Source organism: Pinus tabuliformis, chromosome 1_2 (genome assembly GCF_031772625.1).
Source record: "Pinus tabuliformis cultivar Carrire ecotype Pingquan chromosome 1_2, CPIR1, whole genome shotgun sequence".
Taxonomy (NCBI): domain Eukaryota; kingdom Viridiplantae; phylum Streptophyta; class Pinopsida; order Pinales; family Pinaceae; genus Pinus; species Pinus tabuliformis.
This window is the reverse complement of record NC_142298.1, coordinates 350,494,200-350,519,397: the sequence shown is the minus strand read 5'-3', so window position 1 is coordinate 350,519,397 and position 25,198 is coordinate 350,494,200. Positions and strand designations below refer to the sequence as shown.

Here is a 25,198-nt window from a genome sequence, read left to right as displayed (position 1 = left end):
AGAGAGATAGTACATATACATCAGAAGTCAACACTTTGACTTGTCAAAATAAGAGCAGAGATCTTCTCTAAGAAGATGTCGCATGAGGTGGTTGATCTGAACACAGGTGATTCCATCACCTTGCTGTACCTATCACTATGTTGCACCATGTTGCACCATCATACCTTGCCCATCATCACTGTGCTGCACCATCACCACGTCCATCATCACTGTGTTAAACCATCACCATGTCAATTATCACTGTGCTGCACCATGTTGCACCATCACCACGTCCATCATCATTGTGTTGCACCATCGCCACGTCCATCATCACTGTGTTGCACCATCACTGAGCTGTACCTCATCATGTTGTACCCAACATGTTTCTCTTCACATCATGCTGCATTATTCATCATGCTGCACTATGCAACACTGTGTTGCACCACTATCACTGTGCACTATGCTGCACCATTCATCGTGCTGCTTCATGCACCTTACTGCACCATGCTGCTCCATGCACCTTATTGCACCATGCTGCCCATACACCATACTGCACCATGCTGCTCCATGCACCTTACTGCACCAAGCTGCCCATACACCATAATGCACCATCATTGCACTGCAATATTGTATCTTACCAGCCTTAGCTGCTTGCTATGGCTTGCAGCCTAGCAGAGCAACTAGGCCATAGTTAGCACTCTTCATGATACTTAAGGACAACATATAATGGTTGTATATATAGGTGTCTCTTCTTGTTGCCTTAAGTGTTGCAGCTAGGTGACTTCCTTACTACGGCTAGGGTAGGATAGATCCTCCATGACAGTGTTTAGCATTAGACTTCATGACAGCGTTTAGGATAGACTTCATGACAGCGTTTAGGATTAGACTTCATGACAATGTTCTTCATAACAACGTTTAGGATTAGACTTCATGACAGCGTTTAGGATTAGACTTCATGACAGCGTTTAGGATTAGACTTCATGACAGCCTTTAGCATTAGACTTCATGACAACGTTTAAGATTAGACTTCATGATAGCGTTTAGGATTAGACTTCATGACAGCGTATAGTTCATGACAACGTTTAGTTAGACTTCATGACAGCCTTTAGCATTAGACTTCATGACATTGTTCTTAATGACAGCGTTTAAGATAGACTTCATGACAACATTTAGGATTAGACTTCATCATAGGCTGTGATAAGGCTTCTCCATAGGGCAGTGTATCACCTAGGGCACTCTTTCTAGATATCATCTTCATCAAACCCAAAATAGAATGAAGAGAGATCACAAGAGTGTGTGTGTCCAAATGACTAACAAGCCACCTCTTTTTATACTAAAACATTGAGCACAAGTGGGGGCAAATTGGTTGTTGGCCGACCTTAACGAATTGTCCCATAACACAAATAAATTCATATCTCCATGAATACATTGTTGGAATCGGATGATCTTTAGATCAATCCTACACCTCTGACCGAGAGGAATCCAAGAAACATATCAGCTGCCATGGATAAGTAGACCCACATGGAGTTTGGCCCTAGTTGCCAATTTTAGCAAGCCTACATGCGAAGAGATTCTTAACAGCATGGGAGGAGTCCTTAGACATGGCAAGGGTGCACTTGACTGAAGTAGCTGACAGAATGAAGAAATGGGCAAATAAGTATATGCGGGATGCACACTTTGAGGTTGGGAACATGGCCTTTACGAGGATGACAAAGAGCAGTTTCCACCGCCCAAGGGGACTTCGAGGTCGTTGAAAAGGAAGTATGAGGGGTTGTTCAGAGTGAAGCGCAAGATTGGAGAAGTTTCCTATGAGGTCAAGCTACCTAGCCACATGCGTTCCAAACACCCGGTTTTCCATATATATCAGTTGAGGAAAGGGAGACTTGATGTCAACCATCCAGGGCAAGCAGAACCACCGAGAGGGCCAGCTTTGATTGCGAACAAACCGAACTTGGTCTTGGAAAAGATTTTGGAGTTCAGGACGATAAGAGTTCGCAGCGCTACAAAAAGGGAGTACTTCGTGTAGTGCAAATATGCACCGGAGGAAAGTGTTTGGGAATCAGAGGATTCGCTATGGAGGTGGAAGAAGGAAATTGATGATTATCACGCAACGTTGGCTCAGAGTGTGGGATTGTCGAGGACGGCAACGACACGAAGTGGGGGAGGATACCAGTCCCCTAACGTAACTTCACCATCGAGCGCCCACAAATTGGCATATCGAGCAGGCGCGCCCACGTCGTCAGGTAGGCAATGGGCGCGTGCATTGCACGAGTGAGCTAGGCACATTGGGCAAGCAAGCACGTGGGCGAGTCGGGTGAGCGAGCAATAGGTGAGTCGAGCATCGGGCGAGTAAGCAAGCGCATGGGCAAGCAAGCGAGCACAAGCGCAGGCAGAGTGTAGCGACGTTGGGTGAGTCAAGTGACGCCCCAACAGAGGCGTCGAGTCTACTTACTCGGGCGTTGAGTGGAGTACATGACACGTTATGGGTGGAGCACTACACAGTTGGAAACAAGTCATGTCAACCAACATAAGGAGAGAGCGTCGATTCACTTGAGAACACGTCAACCCAACCAAAATGGCAAGGCGACAGACTGTATAAGTAAAAGGTATGTTGAGTGGAGACAAGGCATGGACAATTCAATAACAAGTTACAACACGAGCTCTGCGAGAGTACGGACCTACGATTTAGGCAATGAACAAGGGCGAATGACAGGAATAAGAAATGTGTTGGATATGCGCCCTGCCGGCAAGCGGTCTGGTATTTTTGTTGCTTCATTTTGTATGCAACAGCCCTGTTGGAAGGTGTGCCCGCACAGCTTGGTCGTCAAGCCACTGTAACAGGCAGAGTGTAGCGACGTTGGGTGAGTCAAGTGACGCCCCAACAGAGGCGTCGAGTCTACTTACTCGGGCGTTGAGTGGAGTACATGACACGTTATGGGTGGAGCACTACACAGTTGGAAACAAGTCATGTCAACCAACATAAGGAGAGAGCGTCGATTCACTTGAGAACACGTCAACCCAACCAAAATGGCAAGGCGACAGACTGTATAAGTAAAAGGTATGTTGAGTGGAGACAAGGCATGGACAATTCAATAACAAGTTACAACACGAGCTCTGCGAGAGTACGGACCTACGATTTAGGCAATGAACAAGGGCGAATGACAGGAATAAGAAATGTGTTGGATATGCGCCCTGCCGGCAAGCGGTCTGGTATTTTTGTTGCTTCATTTTGTATGCAACAGCCCTGTTGGAAGGTGTGCCCGCACAGCTTGGTCGTCAAGCCACTGTAACATGTAATTGTCGCATATTGTAATATAAGAATTGGGGAGATTTTTGGGAGTTTCCCCCTCCTGGTTTCACTGTTTCGTATTTGTTTAGTTCGTTCATGTTTTTGCACATGAAAGTTGGGATTTATGGTTTCTGCACATAAAGACAATAATAATAAACACAGAACAATTAAATAAGTTTAAGTTCGATAACTAGTTAACTCCACTAGATAGCTAATTTTAGCCATCAACTAGTCCACAACTCACTGCATGCCATCTAATATGAATTAACTGACTATAACTCAGTGATAGGCCACATCACACATGTCAACTGAAAGTTAACTCAAGCAACTATGAGACTGAATTCGAATTGGCATCTTTGACTAAGCCACAAGTCAAAGAAGCCATTCCTTCCTACATTTTCAACAAACACCACCAACAATGGCGTACATATAGGGTTTGGTGCCCTTGGTTTAAAGCCAATCACATACCCTCATAGAATACAATGAAATATCGCAATCCCATCGATCTTGAAATTCTAAAAATTGTTAAGTATGTTGAATTTTGAATGGGATATGAAATTCTATTTTTCCCGAGGAAATTAGATGAGGTTGGAACCACTCTCAAACATCCTAAAACAATTAATGTTAATGGTAAAAATTTAAGTTCTTTATCTTTCTTTTTATCCTTTTCTTTTAGGAATTTTACATTACCATTAGGAAGCATCTAGGGAGTGCCTAGGGAGAAACTAAGAAGCATTCAAGAAGCACCTTGGGAGCGCACTCCTTGGCTTTAGGAGTGTCCTTAGGAGCGCCATGCTCCCAAATTGATAGGGAGCATGCCCAAAAGGTCTGGAGCGCACTCCCAGATTTTGGGAGCACGCTCCCAAGGGCGCTCTCTCTTGGAGCACAGTTCAAAGGCTGGGAACGAAGGGTTTGGGAGAGTTCCTGCAATGTTGGCTCCAGATGTATGATTTGTCAAATTTTGAAAAAAAAAAAGTTTAATTTGGAGAAACCAAGCATGAGATCCAAATCTAAATTTGCAAATCCATAAAAAATTGGGCTTAAAAAATCAAATTTGAAAAGTTAGACTAGCAGATCTAAAATATAAACTAGATCTACATGTAAATGGATTCCGAAAAGAGAAATTTCAATCACTATTGTTAAATGCTTATGGAAAGAAATAGTAGATCTATATGGATAAACATATAACCAAGATATATCCTATCTCAACTCCTACGGAAAGCATCAAACAAGTAACCGGGAGAAACCTAGACCATTGATCATAAGGCACAATCAAGGGAGGAGATCAACCAATCCATAAAGATTTATCATAAGTTCATCAAGAGATAAGGGAGAAGTAGTGATAAGAATGACTTATGAGTGTAGATCATAATTACCTGAGAGACATATCACCACTGAATAACTCCCAAAACCGTCTCCATGTGCACATGTAGCAATATTAAAAAAGTCTAGCAAGGCTATTTTACATGTATAAGTGCCCCACAAATGATGTTGTAACCAGTATAGATCCATCTCAAACACGGATCTACTAAGAACAGAGAGGGATCAAATCTCATTATATATTGTAAACCTATTTTTAGAATGCAAAACTTGAAAAAAGATTTACACGTCAAGAGATTTAATCCCTTTTAGTTCTTGATAAATCCATTTAAGATAGATCTATAATGGTTTTTTGTCTTTCTCTATATAGACCATGTGTAATTTTTCATTTTTTTAAACTGTATTTTTGAATAATTTATTATTATTAATATTTTATATTAAAAATTGAATGAGTTACACATTTCCCTCTTATTAATTAACTAAATTATTTCACTCTTACTTACTTTTTCCTTTCGAGCATTGAAATATTTTACTAAGGTAAACATTAATATACACACACTTTATATATATATATATACACACACTTTTTTGTCTAGAGAGAAAGTTCAATATGGATATTCAAACAGTTTATTTAAGTTCTATATTGAAGTATTTATAGGAGAAATATATATATATATATTTAATTTTAATTACTTTATCTCTATAAAGTTATATAAAATTAAATTATTTAACATAGTCATCTAAATATTTTATTTATTACTCCAAGAGTGAAAGTGAAATATCAACGAACCAAGTGAGTATGATTATTAATGTTGTATAATGCTTTCAATTAAAACTAACCAAATATGTATAATCATTTATCTTTTTATTATAGCCAACAATGTTTTTTCATTTAAACATTTTTTTAAGGGACATGAAACTCAAGTTAAGCACGGCCAAACTTACACATCCCCCTCATGCTGGATTGTAGAATGAGCCACACAGCTCAATAATCATCATTATGACACTAAGTACAAAATTACATCAAGTCACTAAGCAACATCAAAACACGCTATAACACTATACATGTGTATTTATATGCTTTATAGGGATATAAATAAATTTGGAAAAACAAAAAAAATATCCTAACTAATGCAACTAAACTAACATTGACCAGACCATATATTTTAACATTTAAACATATTTTTCGCTAAAGAGAGTGCTAGGTAAGGGTATTGATGGTGTTAAAATTGGCAACTAGGGCCAAACTCCATGTGGGTCATCTCATTAATGGCAGTTGATATTTTTCTTGGATCCCTCTCATCGAGAGGTGTAGGATTGATCTAAAGATCATCCGATTCCGATAAGTATTCATGGAGATATGAATTTATTTGTGTTATGGGCAATTCGTCAAGGTCGGCCAACAACCAAATATACCCCACTTGTGCTCAACGTTTTAGTATAAATAAAGGTGCCTTGAATCATTTGAGAACACACTTCTCTCTTGATTTCTCTCCACTCGCTTTGGGTTTTAGTGGAAGAGAAATCTAGGAGAGGAAGCCCTAGATGTTGGAGGAAAGGAGGCTACCCTAGCCACAGCAAGGAAGATAGGCCAACGAGGGTTTGAAGGACGTTGGAGGTCAGCTCCAAGTGATCGAGTGCTGGAAGGAGGGTTTATCCACACTACTAGGAGAAGCCTTCTATAGGCTGTCTAAGGAAAACCTATACGTTGTCTAGAGAAGGTCTCCACAAGCCCTAGCCGCAGTCCAACAAGTGCCACAAGCTATGCCCTAGACGCAGTCAAGGAGGAGGCCAAATACAAGCCCTAACCGCAAACAGAAAGAGTCAAGGAACAGCGTGGAAGAGGGCTGCTACAGGAGGCCGAGTTTGGTGAGTCCTAAGGCTGAAACTAGGGCCGAAAGGATAGGCTGCTAGGCTGAGTAGAAGAGGGGTAAAACGCAGGCTGTTTGGGCACATTTGGAGGAGGTCGTATGCTACAGCAAGGTTGTGTGGTAGGCTGCAGGCCATACCACCACAGCAAAGAAATAGCGTAGGCTGTTTTGTTGTCATATGCTCTAAGGCAACAACCTAGTAAGGGAGGAATTCACCTTCAGCAAGCCACAGTCTTCCAAGGTTTGTTTGGGGTAGCTTGGAGAAGATTAAGGCCACAGGTATGTGCCCTAACCAGTGTGTCACTAACAATCAACAACAAACAAGGTTGGACAAGCATGGATGTTGTTGCCTATGTATGAGGGATGTTAGATCTGTCTTGATGGCCCATGATGAAGGTTGTCCCATCTTCCATCCTACATAGAAAACAGAGATCCTTAACTATGAACCAATACAATCCATGATAAGATGTGACAGCAAGGTGACCCATGAAGTTTGAGTGCAGCAAGATGCATGGGAAGCATGATAGAAAAAATGGTACTTGGTGTAGCAAGCACATGGTGCTGCAAACACATTGGGGCAGCAGCATGGCACAACAATGCTACAATGGAACAACAGCAAGCACGGTGCTGCAAACACAATGGGACAGCATGGCAAGCATGGTGCAGTAAGCACATTGGGACAGTTGTATGTTAAGCAAGGTACAGCAGGCACATGGTGGCAAGCATGGTGCAGCAAGCACATTGGGACAGCAATGGTACATGACGCAGTACAATGATGGGTACAGTCATGATTGGTAAATGAAGCATAAACTTCTTGATGAACAGAAATATATGTATAAATATTTTATTAAGATGATTAATTGACAGATGATGATTGATTACAATGGGGTTTCTGGCTTATATACTGCCATGGCACCCTTTGGGAAAGGGCATGATCTTATAATCGTGCCCTTTCATCTAACTAAACCTAAAATTAAACAATAAACCTAAAATTAACTAATTTTTTACATAACATTGCCTTCCTCTCGAAAGAATGCTTGTCCTCAAAGCATACGCAACAACGGATGTTGTTGACAAAATGCTTCATTCTCCCAAGAAGCGTCTTCTTGGGTAAGTCCTTCCACTTAATTATATATTCCAAGATGATCAAGGTCCCACATTTTAAAAGGTCTTGGATTAATCTTGCAATTTCCGTTTTTTTGGTGATGTGGATATCGGTATGGCTTGATGTTGACGAGGTCTGATCTTGCCTTGACTTCTATTGTATGCTCAATTTCCCTATTAGACGGCATCTTCATAGGTAGGTCTTGAATTACTTTTTCATGATTCTGAATTAGATCTTGGATCTCTGGTGACTCTTCACTGATCATATTTGCAAATAACATTTCTAACTGGTGACATTGTACTACATAAGCGGGTGCTCCTTTTCGACTCATCTTCATCATCTGAGATGATGATACAACTTGATTTTCTGGTGCTTGGAATCCGTGTAGTTTGTACTTCTGACCACCCCATTTGAATTTTATAAATTGTACTTGATGGTTGGAGGCATAAGTACCTAAAGTTAGCAGCCATTGGATACCTAAGACTACATCTACTCCTCCTAACAATACCGTGAAGAACGGAGACTCTAGATTAAAGTCTTGAATCTGCAAATTGACCTTATGGCATTTCCCCACCTTTTCAATCTTCTTACCGTTAGCTACCATCACTTTCATGTTTGGTAAGGGAAATGAAAATATATTGAGTCTCTTTGCCACGGTTGCATCTAAAAAATTGTGTGTGCTTCCAGAGTCGATGAGAACCACTACGTTGTTCTTCTTTATGTGTCCTTTTAACTTTAAGGTCTGAGGTTGTGATATACCTGTCATAGCTGATAATGACACTTGCGGAATACTTCCGTCATCTAATTCTGGTGAGAATTCTAGGGCATTTTTTGTTTCTTCTATGTCATAATCTTCACTGTTTGAATCATTGGTTGCTTCACAATTATATAGGTTCTTTGGTTCTTTTCCTTTAGCACATCTATGTTTGGGGTCCCACTTCTCACCACAGCGTTTACATTTACCCTCCTTTATCCTTTGCATTTCCATATTAGATTTTTCATCTTCACGACGATGTGGTGGAACATATCTTGTATTATTTGAGTCCATATACTGGGGTATCCTTCGTCTTGAATATGTTTTTTCCGCTTTTGACCAAAATATTGGTTCGAATTTCTTTTTGGTTGTTTTTGCTTTTCGTCTTGCTACTTCTATTGATGTAATGTCATGCATCTCAAGTTCTGCTTGTAAATGGGATTTGAGTCCCGAGATGTATGACTGAATTAGACAAGATTCTGATAACCCAGGTACTCGTGTTACTAAGGTCTCCCATTCTTGAGTGTATTCGTCCACACTTCCTTTTTGTCGTAATTTGATGAGTTTTGAAAATAACTCTTCTTCCTTTACACCTTGGAATCTTTTAAAGAATGCATCTTTAAATTTCCTCCAGCTAATGACGTGTGTTGTCTTTTTCCACCACATATACCAGTTATATGCTTCTCCTTCCATTTTCATGGATGCATGCCTGAGCTTTTCATCATCGTCATTGATGTCATATATCTCAAAGTATTCTTCTGCTTTATTTATCCATGCAACATTGTTTTTTTCGTTTCCATCGAATTTAGGCATCTCGATTTTTGCCTTTTGCTGGTATGTTGCTAATGGTTTAGCGAAAAAAGGGTGTTGATTGGTAAAGTTATCCCAGAGTTGCTTGTTTGTAAAGGCTGTGTTACTCACCTCTTGGTGGGGTGTCGCTAATTTTCTTGGGGTTTCAACTTTTTCATGAGAGTCTGTTGACTTTGGTGAATCTGATGAGATGTGTTCTTAATTCTCTTCATTTTCTTTTAGTAGTTGTTCGGGTGTACAATTCGACCTTTTACACAGAAGCTTCAGCATTGTTAAAGCATCTCTGATGTTTACTTCTGTTTGGACATGTTGATTTTCCATCTTTATTTCTATTCAATTTGTTGTATCGCGAAGATTTTTTATTTCGTCAGCTTGCTCCCCAAACTTGATCTGGAATTCATTTAATCTTTTACTGACCTCATCATGGTTGCTATTTATCTTATGCTCCGCGTCCAACAATTTTTTTTGGAAATCCGCCATTGTCATTGTCGACATTGAGCGGGTTTGCGGTGGCGTGTATTTATTTTCCAGCTAAAATATTTTTCCTCTCTTTTTTTTTTCTTTTTTTTTAGCTAAAATAAATTTTATATATATAGCTTTTAATTAATTAAATAACTTATATATATATATATATATATATATATATATAACTAAATTATGTACATTATATACATATATATATATATATAACTAAATTAAATTATGTATTATATACATATATATATAACTTATAACTAAATTAAATTATGTATTATATATATATATATATATATATATATATATATATATATATATTTTTGACGTTATATATAAATAAACGTTATATATTTGATGTTATAAATATATTATATATATATTTTCCGCGGACAGTCACGTCTGTTGGTGGGTCACCTCCCGTTGACCATTCAAAAGAAAAACCCTCAAGCGGATATCACCGCAGCGCTTATTCCAATTAACCGCAGGTCCACCACACAGGATAGTCCACGACGCAGATTTTCGGCGATGGTTCAACGTATCAACCGCAGGTCACCGCAGAATTAGTCCGTGGAGTTTATGCTACAGCTCGGCGTAGCCACGTCCTGACAACCAGCGACTGGCCAGAACACGCACAACCACGAAAACGTAGCTGTTGTTTAGCCGCAAAGCACCGTAACAACACCTCCAAGCAATACAAGAATAGTCCACATGCACCGGTTTTTTCTGAAAGCCCGTAGGGCCTGATGGCTAGCAGAACTTGTGGGTGTCACCAGTTCGTGTTGGCTCCGATACCAGATGAAGCGTAAACTTCTTGATGAACAGAAATATATGTATAAATAATTTATTAAGATGATTAATTGACAGATGATGATTGATTACAATGCGGTTTCTGGCTTATATACTGCCATGGCACCCTTTGGGAAAGGGCATGATCTTATGATCGTGCCCTTTCATCTAACTAAACCTAAAATTAACTAATTTTTTACATAACAGTAAAGCATGATGAGATGCAGCATAGTAATGATGGGTGCAGCATGTTGCAGCACGATGAGGTGTAGCACATGGACGAGATGTAGCACAAAGATTGGAGAATCAGTTGATGCAGCATGTCTTCAACTGAGCTCATGTAGAGATGATCTATTCTCTTATCTAGAAAGTCAAAGTGTTGACTTCTGTTGTAAATGAACTATCTCTCTCTCTCTCTCTCTCTCTCTCTCTCTCTCTACTGAACTATTGAAGAACATAGTAGAAGAATTGATCAAGGGTTTCCCCACATTGGGGTTTGTCCCTGGCTAGCACCACATCTTGTGTCCTCTTGTCTTGGCTTGTCTTCTGCGATTTATGTTTATGTTCTACCTGCAGTTTACTTTAATTATGATGTGATTGCTAATCTGGAAAAGATATTGAGCTAGCTGTGAAAATTAAAATAAATTGTTCTAAGCATAGAACATACCTAAAATTAACATGGTATCAGAGGTGAGGTGAAGACAAAGCCCAAGCAAGAGTGAAAGAGCAATCACTAAAGACAGTTTGGAAAGGACAAAAGGATCAATGGGTTCCTCATCCCTCTTCAAATTCACCGAGGGTGAAAGCGAAGCAGAGAATATTATCAGAATGGCGTCGCGAAATATGGCCTACCTAAAGATCACTTCATTGGGAAGACCAGATCTCAGGGTGGAAGGAAAGACAAATAACTAGTTCGGCCATTATGCGAAGGGGTGTCCAAATGGCAGGAACACATCACTTGATGATGATAACAATCATTCCAGGGACATCTTCAATGGTCAGAGGAATGACAGGTAATGCAGGTCATCAAGGAAACCGTCGACTCTTCAAAGAAAGCAAGGAATCCCAGGTATGAAGAATCAAATGTTGTTTCTGATGAGATAAAGAAGCGTTATCTTGTATTGGCCCTCTCCTTCAGATTCTTTGGGAATCTGGCTTATCGATTATAGTGCTTCAAGGCACTTCAGATAGAAGGGTGCCCTCTCTAATTTGGTAGAGATGGAAACAATCATGGGATTATACTTGGAGCTAATGCCACCTATCCCGGAAAGGGTGTAGGGAATGTTACCCCGCAATTGAATGAGGGTAACTTGATTCATTTACAGAATCTCTTTTATGTACCTAATCACAAGAAGGACCTGGTGTCCATTTCGACAATGGAAGTCAAAGGTTACAGGGTGGATTCATCGATGGAAAGGTACGTGTTTGAAAATGAAATTTTCAACGATGCTTTTACTCATGGGTTCAAGGTTGGCAATTTGTGTCAAGTTGCAGGATGGTCCATTGGGGATCATGACATATCTCATCTATAACACCTGAGATCTACTTTATGAGGCCCTAACCGATGTGAGTCAGATGGTGACTTGTATACCTGAATTCAAGAAAAGCATGAAGGTACATGTCTGAGATGTACCGAAGGAAAATCTTACAAGGAGACCATTTCCCTCATGTAGCAAGTCCATAGGTTTAGAACAACCCGAGGGGTTTGAAATTCATGATTGGGAATCTCATGTATACAGGTGGAAGAGAGGCCTCTATGGCTTGAAGTAAAACACCTCGGGCCTAATATGAGAGGATTGATAGCTGTCTGATGAAGCTAAGATTCACTAAAAGTGAAGCCGATCCAAACCATTATTTGAAGGTTGTGGATGATAGAACTCTCATACCAACACCTTCTAAGAAACGACCCAATTCTGACAGGTGCAAACCCTCTAACTTGCAGATGTAAGAGGGAGTTGGATTCCAGATATGGAATGGTAAACTGCACACCCGTGACTACCTAAGGGACCTTAACTTTCAGAAGTTATATGGCGGTGATGCCGGACCAGATTTGGGAAATGCCTCTGAGTTTCATAAACTCATCTGCACTGATGTTCTTGGTGAACTTCCATCCGTATATATGCTTTACAGTTAGCATAGTGAGCTCATATTTGATTGAGCCTCACTAGATTGGTGCCAAGAATCTTTTGAGATATCTCCAGGGCACAATCTCTCATGGATTGAGATACACTGCCGGAAATATGACGTTGCGTGATTATTCGAATGCTGACTGGGCAGGCAGTGTGGAGGATCGCTAGAGCACTTCTCAGTGTTGGTTCTCTTTGGATTCTACTTCGATATCATGGATGAGCAGGAAGCAAAAGTCGATTGCTATAAGCACCGCCGAGACCAAATACATAGCTACGAGTATGATCTCGTGTGAAGCTACCTGGTTGTGGAAGCTCATCAGTGAGCTGTTTGTACACATGGTGAATACCACTGTGATTCTTTGTGACAACCAGGGGGATTTGATTATTGAGGAATCTCGTACTCGATGATTGCTCCAGCAGATAGACATTAGATACTACCTTATCTGGGATATGGTAATTCGATGAGCGAGGAGGCTCCATCACATTGAGACTGATGAACAGGTCGCCGACATTTTGACGAAGCCCCTGGGAAAGGTCAAATTCTTGACTTTTTGAGAACGACTTGTTGTCGTTTAGAGACCCTCTTATGAGGGTCGAGTTATGTATTGAGCTCTGGGAGCTCCAGGGGGGCGCGGGGTACTTCTTGGAGCGACATGTGACCATAGGGCGACTCACCATCCCCTGCTGGTGCACTATGTACACGATGAAAGGTTCTACCTTCCCCTATGACACCCCGTGGCGACTGTAGGACAGGATGATTAGTTCTCCTGTGGGCCAGGATGATTAGTTCCCCGTGGCGACTGTGGGACAGGATGATTAGTTCTCCTGTGGGCCGGGATGATTAGTTCTCCTGTGGGCTGGGATGATTAGTTCTTCCGTGGCGACTTTGGGACAGGATGATTAGTTCTCATGTCGAGGCATCCTACCCATGCAGTCTGGGACTCATGGGAAGCACCTCTCATCTGATCAATGAGCAGGGAAATGGGGTTAGGGACACATCGTTGTATCTACACTGTACAGTACTCCCTATGCTAGGATGACCTCCATTGATCTGGGATCAGTATGAGTGGATTGAGACACTCTCCTGTGATATTAATCTGGGACCAATGAAACTGACTTTGGTTCAGTAGAGAATGGTATGAGACATTCTCAATCAATTCTTCTTCTTCATGGTTCAGCAGAGCTCAGCAGAGCAGAACAAAGCAGAGTAGAGCAAAGCAGAGTAGTGCAGGGCATTGACGACAAAGATAATACAGTCGGACATATGGATCAGCAAATGGAGTTCTCCCTAGTTGAGAGGGAGTTAAAATTGGAAATTAGGGCCAAACTCCATGTAGGTCATCTCATTAATGGCCGCTGATATTTTTCTTGGATCCCTCTCATCGAGAGGTGTAGGATTGATCTAAAGATCATCCAATTTCGATAAGTATTCATGGAGATATGAATTTATTTGTTTTAGAGGCAATTCGTCAAGGTCGGCCAGCGACCAAATATACCCCACTTGTGCTCAACGTTTTAGTATAAATAAAGGTGCCTTGAATCATTTGAGAACACACTTCTCTCTTGATTTCTCTCCACTCGTCTTGGGTTTTAGTGGAAGAGAAATCTAGGAGAGGAATCCCTAGACGTTGGAGGAAAGGAGGCTGCCCTAGCCGCAGCAAGGAAGATAGATCAGCGAGGGTTTGAAGGACGTTGGAGGTCAGCTCCAAGTGACTGAGTGCTGGAAGGAGGGTTTATCCACACTACTAGGAGAAGCCTTCTATAGGCTGTCTAAGGAAAACCTATATGCTGTCTAGAGAAGGTCTCCACAAGCCCTAGCCGCAGTCCAACAAGTGCCACAAGCTATGCCCTAGACGCACTCAAGGAGGAGGCCAAATACAAGCCCTAACCGCAAACAGAAAGAGTCAAGGAACAGCGTGGAAGGGGGCTGCTACAGGAGGCCAATTGGTGAGTCCTAAGGCTGAAACTAGGGCCGAAAGGATAGGCTGCTAGGCTGAGTGGAAGATGGGTAAAACACAGGGGTTTGGGCACATTTGGAGGAGGCCGTATGCTACAGCAAGGCTGTGTGGTAGGCCGCAGGCCATACCACCACAGCAAAGAAATAGTGTGAGTTGTTTTGCTGTCATATGCCCTAAGGCAGCAACCTAGTAAGGGAGGAATTCACCTTCAGCAAGCTGTAATCTTCCAAGGTTTGTTTGGGGCAGCTTGGAGAAGATTAAGGCCACAGGTATGTGCCCTAACCAGTCTGACACTAACAGTCAACAGCAAACAAGGTTGGACAAGCATGGATGCTGCTGCCTATGTATGAGGGATGTTAGATCTGTCGATGGGTCATGATGAAGGCTGTGCCATCTTCCATCCTACATAGAAAACAAAGATCCTTAACTATGAACAATACAGTCCATGATAAGATGTGACAGCAAGGTGACCCATGAAGTTTGAGTGCAGCAAGATGCATGGGAAGCATGATAGCAGCAATGGTACTTGGTGTAGCGAGTACATGGTGCTGCAAACACATTGGGACAGCAGCATGGCACAGCAATGCTACAATGAGACAGCAGCAAGCACGGCACTGCAAACACAATGGGACAGCATGGCAAGCATGGTGCAGTAAACACATTGGGACAGCTGTATGTTAAGCAAGGTACAGCAGGCACATGGTGTCAAGCATGGTGCAGCAAGCACATTGGGACAGCAATGGTACATGATGCAGTACAATGATGGGTACAGTCATGATTGGTAAAGCATGATGAGATGCAGCATAGTAATGATGGGTGCAGCACGGTGAGGTGTAGCACATGGACGAGATGCAGCACAAAGATAGGTGAAAGAGTCACCTTGGAGAATCAGTTGAAGCAGCATGTCTTCAACTGATCTCATGTAGAGATGATCTATTCTCTTATCTAAAAAGTCAAATGTTGACTTCTGTTGTAAATGAACTATCTCTCTCTCTCTCTCTCTCTCTCTCTCTCTGTTGAACTATTGAAAAACATAGTAGAAGAATTGATAAAGAGTTTCCCCACATTGGGGTTTGTCCTTGGCTAGCGCCACATCTTGTGTCCTCTTGTCTTGGCTTGTCTTCTGCAATTTATGTTTATGTTCTATCTGCAGTTTACTTTAATGCTGAAGTGATTGCTAATCTGGAAAAGATATTGAGCTAACTGGGAAAATTGAAATAAATTGCTCTAAGCATAGAACATACCTAAAATTAACAAATGGCCTTAGAAAATCAGAGTGCTAGGTAGGGGTACTAACTCTCCCGAAGGCTGAGTCCACAAAAGAAGCCCGAATTCTGTACAGAAAATACACTAGGCAAAAGATAACCTCTAGGCAAAAATGGTGGGCTTTGAACTCTCCCTAAAGTCAGATAAAAATGCAAGAAAATGCACCCCTTTCCAGCAACCATTCTCGCATATTTCCAGCTAGAATGCTCACAGGTCTTGACTACCTTGGAGGTGTTTGACATCTTTGAATCGATCTTATGCGACCTTGCCAAGGTTCATTTCCTACTATTTCTGTGAAGCAGACAATGTTTGTCAGATGTTGGCACAAGGTTTCCAAAAAGTGATTTCCACTGCATCAATATCCATGTATAAAATTTTAAGGTCCTGTAGCCACACCCGATTTTGTTTGTTTTGCTCATCATGTTTAATGCCCAAACCCCATGTTCATTGCACATTTAAACATAAATATTAAATTCAAAAGCAACACTGCTAGGCTACCACTCCTCTTTTACACTTTCACTTTCAGCTGATAAAAATTTCACAAGCACACACACATAAATTTGGACACTAGTTTTTCGTCAACCACAAACCTTGGAAAAACCCCAAAGGGAAAACCAGTTAGAAGCAGGATTTATTTGCTTATCTTAGAGAATTTATAAGAGTATTAAATACTTTCAAAGGTACTTATCTCTCCCTTGAAAATTGGGCCAGCCTCCTAGATTTGTGTGCTGTTGTTCTGAAAACTCATGCCACACTTTCCAGCACTCTCTGCCTTGGAGATCAGACCACTGTTCAGAATTTTCCAGTACCTAAAATTCCGTGCCACTGCCCAGAAATTCCTCCTCAAATTTCGAGCCACTGTTCAGCAAACTCAGCCTCGAATTTCGTGTTGTCAGTCCCAAATTTTCTGCCTTGAAAATCACACTGACAGACAAGCAATCTCTCCTTGAAATTCATTTTTGTTGGTCCTGCAATAAATGAGCTGTACTATACCTCGAATTATGTGTTGAAGAGACTGCTCTCTCCATGAGAAATACATCATTCCTACCTCGAACTCAGCGCTGGAACGTCTGCCTTTTCCTTGGAATCCGTGCCACTATCCCAACTTAGGAATTCGAGCCCATGTTTGTCTCTCCTGCTGTAAATCGACCTCTCCTTCAGCATATCTCTGCTATCTCAGCATTCCTTCTCCTCTTCTCTTCCACTTCTCGAACACTTGCACATGAAGAATGAGAGCCTCCTTTGCCTTTTTCCTCCTTTTTAGCCTCCTCAATGATGAGAAGCCCTATTCCTAGCATTTATGGCTGAGATTAGATCTCGGCTTTCCTTGATCAAGGGTGGAGATCTAATCTCCCATTGACCCCCTCTTATGTCTCCCTCTTCATTAATAGGTCTCACTAGTCACTTTAATAACTTTTTGTACCTTGTACCTTTTTCCTCATAAAGTCACTTTAAAAACATAAAGTAACTTTAATATAATAAAGTACCATGTACTTTTTGTACCTCATAAAGTGACTAAAAAGTCACATGACTTTAATAACTCATAAAAACACACTAAAAAGTAGGTTCACATGTTTTGCTAGGCCAAAGGCAAAAGCACTAGGAAACACCTCCTTGGTACCCTTTTCCAACACTGCTTCAGCCTTCTATACTTGTGTATTTATACACCTTACAGGTATATAAATAAATTTGGAAAAAAACACCTTAGTAATGCAGCCAGACTAGCATTGAGCAGAACATACATTTAAACATGTTTGCCACAGAGCAAAGGTCTAGGTAGAGGTACCGATGGCTTTGGAAGAGCAGAGTGCTAGGTAGGGGTACCAATGGACTTGAAAGAGCAGAGCGCTAAGTAAACTCTCCCATATGCCATGTCCCCAAAAGTATGAACTCTGTCGAAAAGGGACTAGACAAAAGATGACCTCAAGGTAAAAAGGGTGGACTTTGAACTCTCTCTGAAGTCAGATAAAATGTAACAAAATGCGCCACTTTCCAGAAACCTTTCTGACATATTTCCAGCTGGAATGCTTGCAGGACTTCACTACCTCAGGGGTTGTCGATGTCTTTGAATCAATCATGTGACCTTGCCAGGGTTCATTTCCTACTATTTCTGTCTCCAAAGCAAAGTTTGTTGGATTCTGCCACAAATTTGTTAAAAAGGTGCAGCTCATTTCAACAATATCTTGCTTCAGCCTTCTATACATGTGTATCTATACACCTTAAAGGTATATAAATAAATTTGAAAGAAAGAAAAAAGAAAAAAAAACTAACAAATGCAACTAGACTAACATTTACCGAATCGTATATTTTAACATTTAAACATGTTTGCGACGGAACTCAAATATCAACTCGTTATCAATCCATAAGACTTAATGTGGCAGATAATATCTGGTATGCTTTCTTCATGTCATCATATATGACATCGACATGGCTTTGTACTTTGAGTCATGTTTCTTTTGGTAATCTAGTATATTTAAAATTTACAAGTATATTTTGATGCAACAGCAACCCTTCAAACCAATAGAGTACCAACAGATGTAGATCAAAAACCTCAGTTGTCTTCTAACTTGTTTTCTAAATCTGAATCTAAACATTAATCCAGGCAAACAAATTCACCCTGACCTAGGAAACTGTTATTAGACTCATGAGGTAAAATAAATCTTCTTGCAATAAGTGAGAGAAGTTGGTTGCCCAAAGGGATTCGATCCATTGATGAGGGGCAAGGAGATTTCCACCAGTAGGCAAGGTTCAATTCCTTCGAGGGTTTTTACTAGAGCCATGGGGTCACCTTGAGATAGGGATCGAAATTGTACTTGCACCCAGAGAGAGTATATCAAAATGATTTCATGACATGTGCACAGATATATGGATCAAAGCCCACCCACATGTTCTTCAATTTTAAGTCAATTGGGTCTAGCTCAGACTGTTGAGAAGAAGAATTGTTATCCTCCCCATGCAATTTCATATTCCACTAGTGACATGTCTGCTCTTCGTGAACCAATGGTGGTTGAGGCTCTTCATGAAACACTAGGAATATCTCACTCTTGCCAATGGGCTGGAGGGTAGGATGGATTGTTACATGTAAAAAGAAAAAAATTAAAAGTTAGTGAGGAAAAATGGATAAAGTTAAAAAAGCAAATGAAAATTACGACAAACAGAAATATCAGTTTGGTGACTAATTTGGATTTCTTTCTGTGTCTTCATATGCTCCTCTGTTGTCCGTCTTGTTGGAAATTAGGCAATTACTAAGAGGGGGGGTGAATCAGTAATTGTGTCTTTTAGCAATGACCAATTTCAAATTATTTTAACAGCCTTTTAACCTTTTCTTTAACAATTAGCAGAGTTATATCAGTGTTCAGCAATAAACCATGAATTCAAAAGCAAACACACAAGCAATACATGCAACACATGTAGACAACAGATATAAGTGGAAACCCATAAAGTGTGAAAACAATGAATTTTTGTTGTGATGTATAGAAAAGCACCCAATCCCTCTTTTACATCAATTTTTGCAGGCTTCAACCTTGTTTTTTTTCTGCAAGCTACAACTTGCTAGGAGTACCCACTCACTCTTCTTATAGGCTCAACCTGTTTTTTTCCAAACTACTACCTAAAAGGAGACACCAATCCCCTGATAAAGTTAAAAATTTAGTTCGTTGGTTTCTTTGGTCTTCGAATTCTGAGTTCTTCCTTTACTTTAGATCTGTTCCGTACTCTGTCTCTGCCCCTTTTATCTTCTCCGCGCCTCTATCTCGCTTCTCCTCCTCTTCCTCTCTATATTTATCTCTCTTTTCAGGTAATTTTCGAATCGGGTCTCTCTCCACAATTCAATTAGCTAACAGATCTGTATTTCAAATATCCATCTTTATATAACTTGTTGTCTCTTTGTATTCTAGTGCTGTATCTTTGTGGTCCACCCATTTGTTTCACACTCTTTCAAATTTTGAGGATCAAAACAAAACAAATGGTCCTTGAAATATTAAAAAAAATTAACATAAGCCAACTCCAATGAGTGTATAAACCATGGATAAGACAATGCCAAGCCAACTACCAGACAATGTAATTCCATTTGCAAAACATGAGGTTCCTTCGATCATTCCATTGGTACAACATGGGGGATATTTAATCTGTGCAGCAGTGGGAACTAAGTTACTAACACATCAATGCCTTGCTCACTACCATTTGCAAGTAAAGTTCCAGAAACAACTGCCATTGAGGCAGTGTCACATGTGCTTATACTTCTCATACAAGCCTTCTTACAGAAATGCTCTTTGGCTTCACCAACCAGTCCACATACGGTGGATGCACCTTGGCAACAACAGTTTTTAACTATATCAGAGAAATTAGCTTCAGCAGAAAAAGTGTAGCAGGAGGTGGCAGATGAGGCCCACTTATTAACAACCTTGTACATTTCTCTTGCCCTTATTTGTTGCAATATTTCTAGCATAATCGGATCACTACATGAGTATTTGACCCAACTTTTAGCACATCCTCTGACGCAGTGACTGCCATCACTCTAAAATTGCAGGAGGAATGTTAACTATGATATGTGACTTGTGCCTATCATCTGCACAACTCACTTCTGAAATAGTGGTCATACTGTAGCAAATTTGTTGTTGAACTTCTCCTCAGAGAAAATTTACATTATCATAGGCTCAGTAAACCTCTGATCTTATTTACAATCAAATATCCCCACTTAGAAGTTGTCAGTACTCATCAATTGTCTTACAGTTGAGGAAGTTTCTTCTTGATTTGATTTTCATTTGATCCAAGTTGTACCACTTGCCAACCAAGGGCAATGCCGCAATTGTCCTCTGAGCCCATTCTTATAAAGTTGCACAGTTTCCTATTTGGTTACCTATTCTTTGCACTACAGAACTATGTCTTCTTCCACTGCTGTGCCAAAATTAAGACATTCTACAGAAAATGATGTGATGGACTCCTCTTCATCTTCATCAAGGATGGATGTCTTGTAGAGCTTCAAGCAAAGCTATAGACTGTGTTGAACGCTAGATCAATCCCAATGCACGATGGCAAATCCAACTTAAATGCCTTCTCTCAAATCTGGTGGATGATTCTCTGTGGAGTATGGACCCTATCACAGAGTTTTATGCTTTCCCTCTTTCTTTTTTAAGCACTATTTCTGAAGATACACTAATGCTTTGTCTCCTACATGTGATGAAATGAATCCCAATGCACGATGGCAAATCCAGCTTAAATGCCTTCTCTCAAATCTGTTGGATGATACTCTATGGAGTATGGACCATATCACAGAGTTTTATGCTTTCTCTCTTCATTCTTTAAGCACTATTTCTAAAGATACACTAATGCTTTGTCTCCTACATGTGATGAATGGTCTCATGCCACCACAGTGCTTGAGTGTATTAATGAAGTTTCCACACAGCTCCAAATGGTCTATTTCTAAAGAATTATAATTGGAAATGAAAGTTGATAAACGACATATTCAGCCCAAAGACTATTAAGCTTATTCAAGATAATAAGCTGCTGTGCAAAGGTGTTTACAGAGTTGTTGCACTTGGTACATAAAATGACAAATCGAGCCAGAGCTTTTACACCAGGTAAGGCTCACCATGTGTTAGTGCTCAAAGAAGAGCATGATAATATAAGAGGGGACTGTTACCCACAATAGTGCCTTGCGCAAAATTGGGGTAACCAGGAGGGCTATCCCAGTAAATAAAAAATAGTGATAACAGTCAGAAGTTTGCAAGCAATGTGTACCTGTGACAGTGTTTGCAGAACTGATCAGTAAAAAAAAATATAACGCTTTTGCACTCCATAACTATGGTGATGAAGGTATGAAGAAGTCCTTGAGGAGGTTTGATACGCATTTCCTTGTTTATGCAACCCAGAAACAGCTGCGTGAGATGAGCAGTGTATCTGTAATCATGAGCACCATTAAGGGATGAGTATTCAGGTCAGAAATTTTGCATTAATATGCTGTGTTAAATCCAACGGAATTGGTTTGGATGAGATCTGTGTCTACTGCCCAGAACACTACCATCAAACTTGACTATCTCATCAATAAACTGTTTTCCTCCATTTGAATGTTGCCAAAGTGTCTTGATTGCTTGATCCCTATCAGGTGGAGCATTGTCTCTGCCAGGCAATCGAATGAACTTACATAGCCTTCTTCAAGAGCAGTTCCACCATCCAAACTTAAGTTCCAGTCAACGTCTCATCATCAAATGCCAAGCTTACTGTCCACATACACCTTTGACATCAATGCTGAAATCACCAACACGTCTCTTTCTCTTCAAGTTTTCTTTCATGCAGTCAATGTCAGATCTGGCAGGTTTGCTTAAGTGCTCGAGACAATTTATTTATCTCTCTTTTTCCAGTTAGTTCTACTTATTACAGGAGAGATCGGACTAGACTATGTTGAACAAGTGCACAAGAATATTACATGTTAAAGGCAGATCCCTGGCATATCTCTTTGGAGCAGAAGAAGCCCCGTCTCCTAGCTTTTAACTTCCTTGAGGAAATTATCCAATTCACTTCTTCAAGGGACATCAACAAACAGCTATCAAGGATCATATAAAAGGGTCCCACTGCAGTGAATTGTTCTTCAAAGGACTCCCTTCTGCAGGTTATGGGCAATGAATCAGTTGTTGGTGACAACGAACAGGTACTGCCTCACAGTATAAATTTTACTTATTTTTTGTACATTGTCTTCAGATTCAGATCATAGATACTGTATGTACTTGTGTACCAGATGTAAGTCCCATCCTCTAGATCAATTATAATCATACATGGGTGTTCACGTAATATCTTTCATTCTCTTTAATCATTTATGAATGGTTTGTGGTGCATTTGATTGCCCTTCATCCTCTTTTTGATGCAGGCATTGTCCAAGAGTTCCCTAAATTTTGGTGTGCATTCACTCACTATGAACTTGGGACTTTTTTCACATCCTCCGGGGCACCGTGCAGCACTATGCTTGTTTCCATATTTACTTTAGTTCCTTTGAAAGTCAGAAATTATAATCATATTCATAGATACATATAGAGAGAGAGAGAGAACTACATTTTGGAAATTCTACCTGAACAAAATCTTTCCAGGAGCAGCAGTTTTAATCGCAACAAGTTTTCGACTTATGGAACACAGAATTGAATAGTGAAATGCCAATTTGGATAGGTCACATCCACTTTAAATACACAAAATATTGCCCATTGGCATTGTAGAATCTGAAAACCCAACTCTACCCCTATAATTTGAAAAAGCCACTCTAGCAATTGTAACTTATTTAACCTTGCCGCACCTTATACAAAACTGAATTAAGGTGCTTAAGAGTGTACCTGGGAAGCCTTCATTGTAACGACAGCCAATTTCTCCTCAAGTCCACGAATATAATTTCCATTCTCATGATCTCCACTTCTAACACTATTTGTATCATTTTCCCCTGATTCTTTTCCGTGTGATTCCTCCTTCTTGGTACGATATGCCTGCAAATACGTTGTCAAATCTTTCTCTCCACTAAATTTGGCCAATCGCAACAAATAGCCTTCAGTAAAGGCCATTTCGTGTGCGCTTGGGGAATTATCATTAGGCTCAAGAAAACCATGGCTCACAACTCTTGCTCCAACAGGTCCTTCGGTTGCATCATCAAGATGCTTAGAGGTTCCTGCTGTTCTTTTAGCATTGAACTCGAGCACTGATGAACATAACCAATCTTTTGGTTTTGCCTGAAGAGTTATAAGAGCAGGGGTCTTCTTCGACTGATTACTCGCATTTGCCAACCGTAGAGGACATGTTCTAAAAGGAAAGACCTCTTCCTGATTTTGACCTTGATCAGATTCATTCAGGCATCTAGAAAGAGCACTTTTCACTGTTGTGGCTGTGGCAGTTCTTGAATTTGCATCCTCTCCTGTAAATCTCCCCACAGCTGCTCCTCGAAAACCTTTTCGATGGCCTCGGCTTCGGCCTCTGGAAGACAACGATGACTTTGACAACCTCTCGAGCATAAACCTCAGCAATTGATATGTGCCTTCTTCTGAAGGATAAAGGAACTGCAGGCAGTAGATGAATTATCTATCACCACAAGGCTCTGGCACATGCCCTGCATGTTGTCCACTCCCTATCTCAATTACATCCATTGCACAACCTAATGGAAGACCTTAATCTAATGCAAAAACTAATACTACCTACAATTTTACACAACATATAATGTCCAGAACAATGTACAAGAAAACTGTCACTTACTTGATGGAAACTAAGGTCGCCTCGGTAACCAAGTTGTTTGATAGCATTAGCCAGATCAGTGCACAAACGGAATTGCTCTGCCATTGAAACAGGCAATGAGGTGGAAAACGAAGACCCCTCATTGACCAGACGAAGTACTTGAGAGCAGATTGACACCAAGGAACCGGAACCCACATCCTGTATTGTTGAAACACCTGTGGGCATCACCACTCCTGCTTGTTCCAACCCATTTACCAAAATTTGATGGGCTTCATCCATGGCTAACGTAGACCCAGTCAATTCAAGAAATATCCCTAAGACTAGGCCCAACTGAGTTAACCCGCTATTGGCACGCACATAATTGCGACGCAGAACCCACCATCACGATTGCAAAATAATAATATTCAAATTACAGGTCCAAATTGCTGGCATGAGGGGAATCCCAATTAGTCTATGAATGCCCCGACTGCCAAAATGCTTAGACCCAGAAACGCAGATGTCCAAAACCGATTTTGCATCCCGATTCCTTCAATATAATTACACACTTGCTCAACTCAACTCGATGCTGGATATTGTTTTCAATGCTTCTAAAATGTGTCGCGATATCTTGCGTGAATATGAATCGGTGTCTTTCAGTGGGCTTGGATCAGGGTCTCATATTTTAAAATTTGGCATACCTATGGGGAAAATTCAATGTCATGTGTTTCACAAGAGTTCAAATGAAAAACAAAATGCAACTCGACATTTACAGAAGCGAGGATTTGATTTTTGTTTCACCTTCTGACTTATCATCTCGTCATCTAACTTCGAATTAGTCAGCGCCTTGTTCAAATTTCGGGCTTGATCCTCTCGCAAATTAAAAATCCCCAATTTACAACAATTTACGCTATGATAGGTTTAAATTTTGATAAGTGTTTGTGATAAGTATTATATTTTGTTGCGTTTGTGATAAGTTTTTATATTTTGTTTTATTGGGTAAATTAATGGCTGAGTTGTTATATATATATATATATTTTTTGGGGGTTAATTGTTGTGTTTGTGATCAAGTTTTTATATTTTGTTTATATATTTTTTGGGGTTAATTGTTGTGTTTGTGATCAAGTTTTTATATTTTGTTTTATTGGGTAAATTAATGGCGTAGTTGTTATATATGTATATATATTTTGGGTTCATTAATTCTTTGGTGTAAGATTTAGTTTTTATGAAGTTTTAAATTTAAAATGAACTCAATTGTGAAAATAAATAAATTAGTAGA

At 40.3% G+C, this 25,198-nt stretch overlaps 1 protein-coding gene and 1 long non-coding RNA gene across 2 annotated transcripts in view; one reads left to right on the top strand and one right to left on the bottom strand.

Annotated features, from left to right (window-relative positions):
* Nucleotides 1–24,830, bottom strand: part of LOC149205809 (uncharacterized) — a 141,080-nt gene extending 116,250 nt beyond the window's left edge. Inside the window, exons 1-2 of the mRNA XM_089395156.1 lie at nucleotides 23,965–24,830; nucleotides 23,061–23,771 (exon numbers count right to left, since the gene is read on the bottom strand). Of these exons, the coding sequence (XP_089251282.1) occupies nucleotides 23,061–23,771; nucleotides 23,965–24,222 (969 nt within the window). The 5' untranslated portion in view covers nucleotides 24,223–24,830. The remainder of the gene's footprint in view (nucleotides 1–23,060; nucleotides 23,772–23,964) is intronic.
* On the top strand, nucleotides 19,842–20,693 carry LOC149205810 (uncharacterized). Its single transcript, XR_016252491.1, has 2 exons — nucleotides 19,842–20,149; nucleotides 20,273–20,693. It is a non-coding gene; the product is annotated as an uncharacterized LOC149205810 (long non-coding RNA).
* Nucleotides 24,831–25,198: the final 368 nt, after the last annotated feature.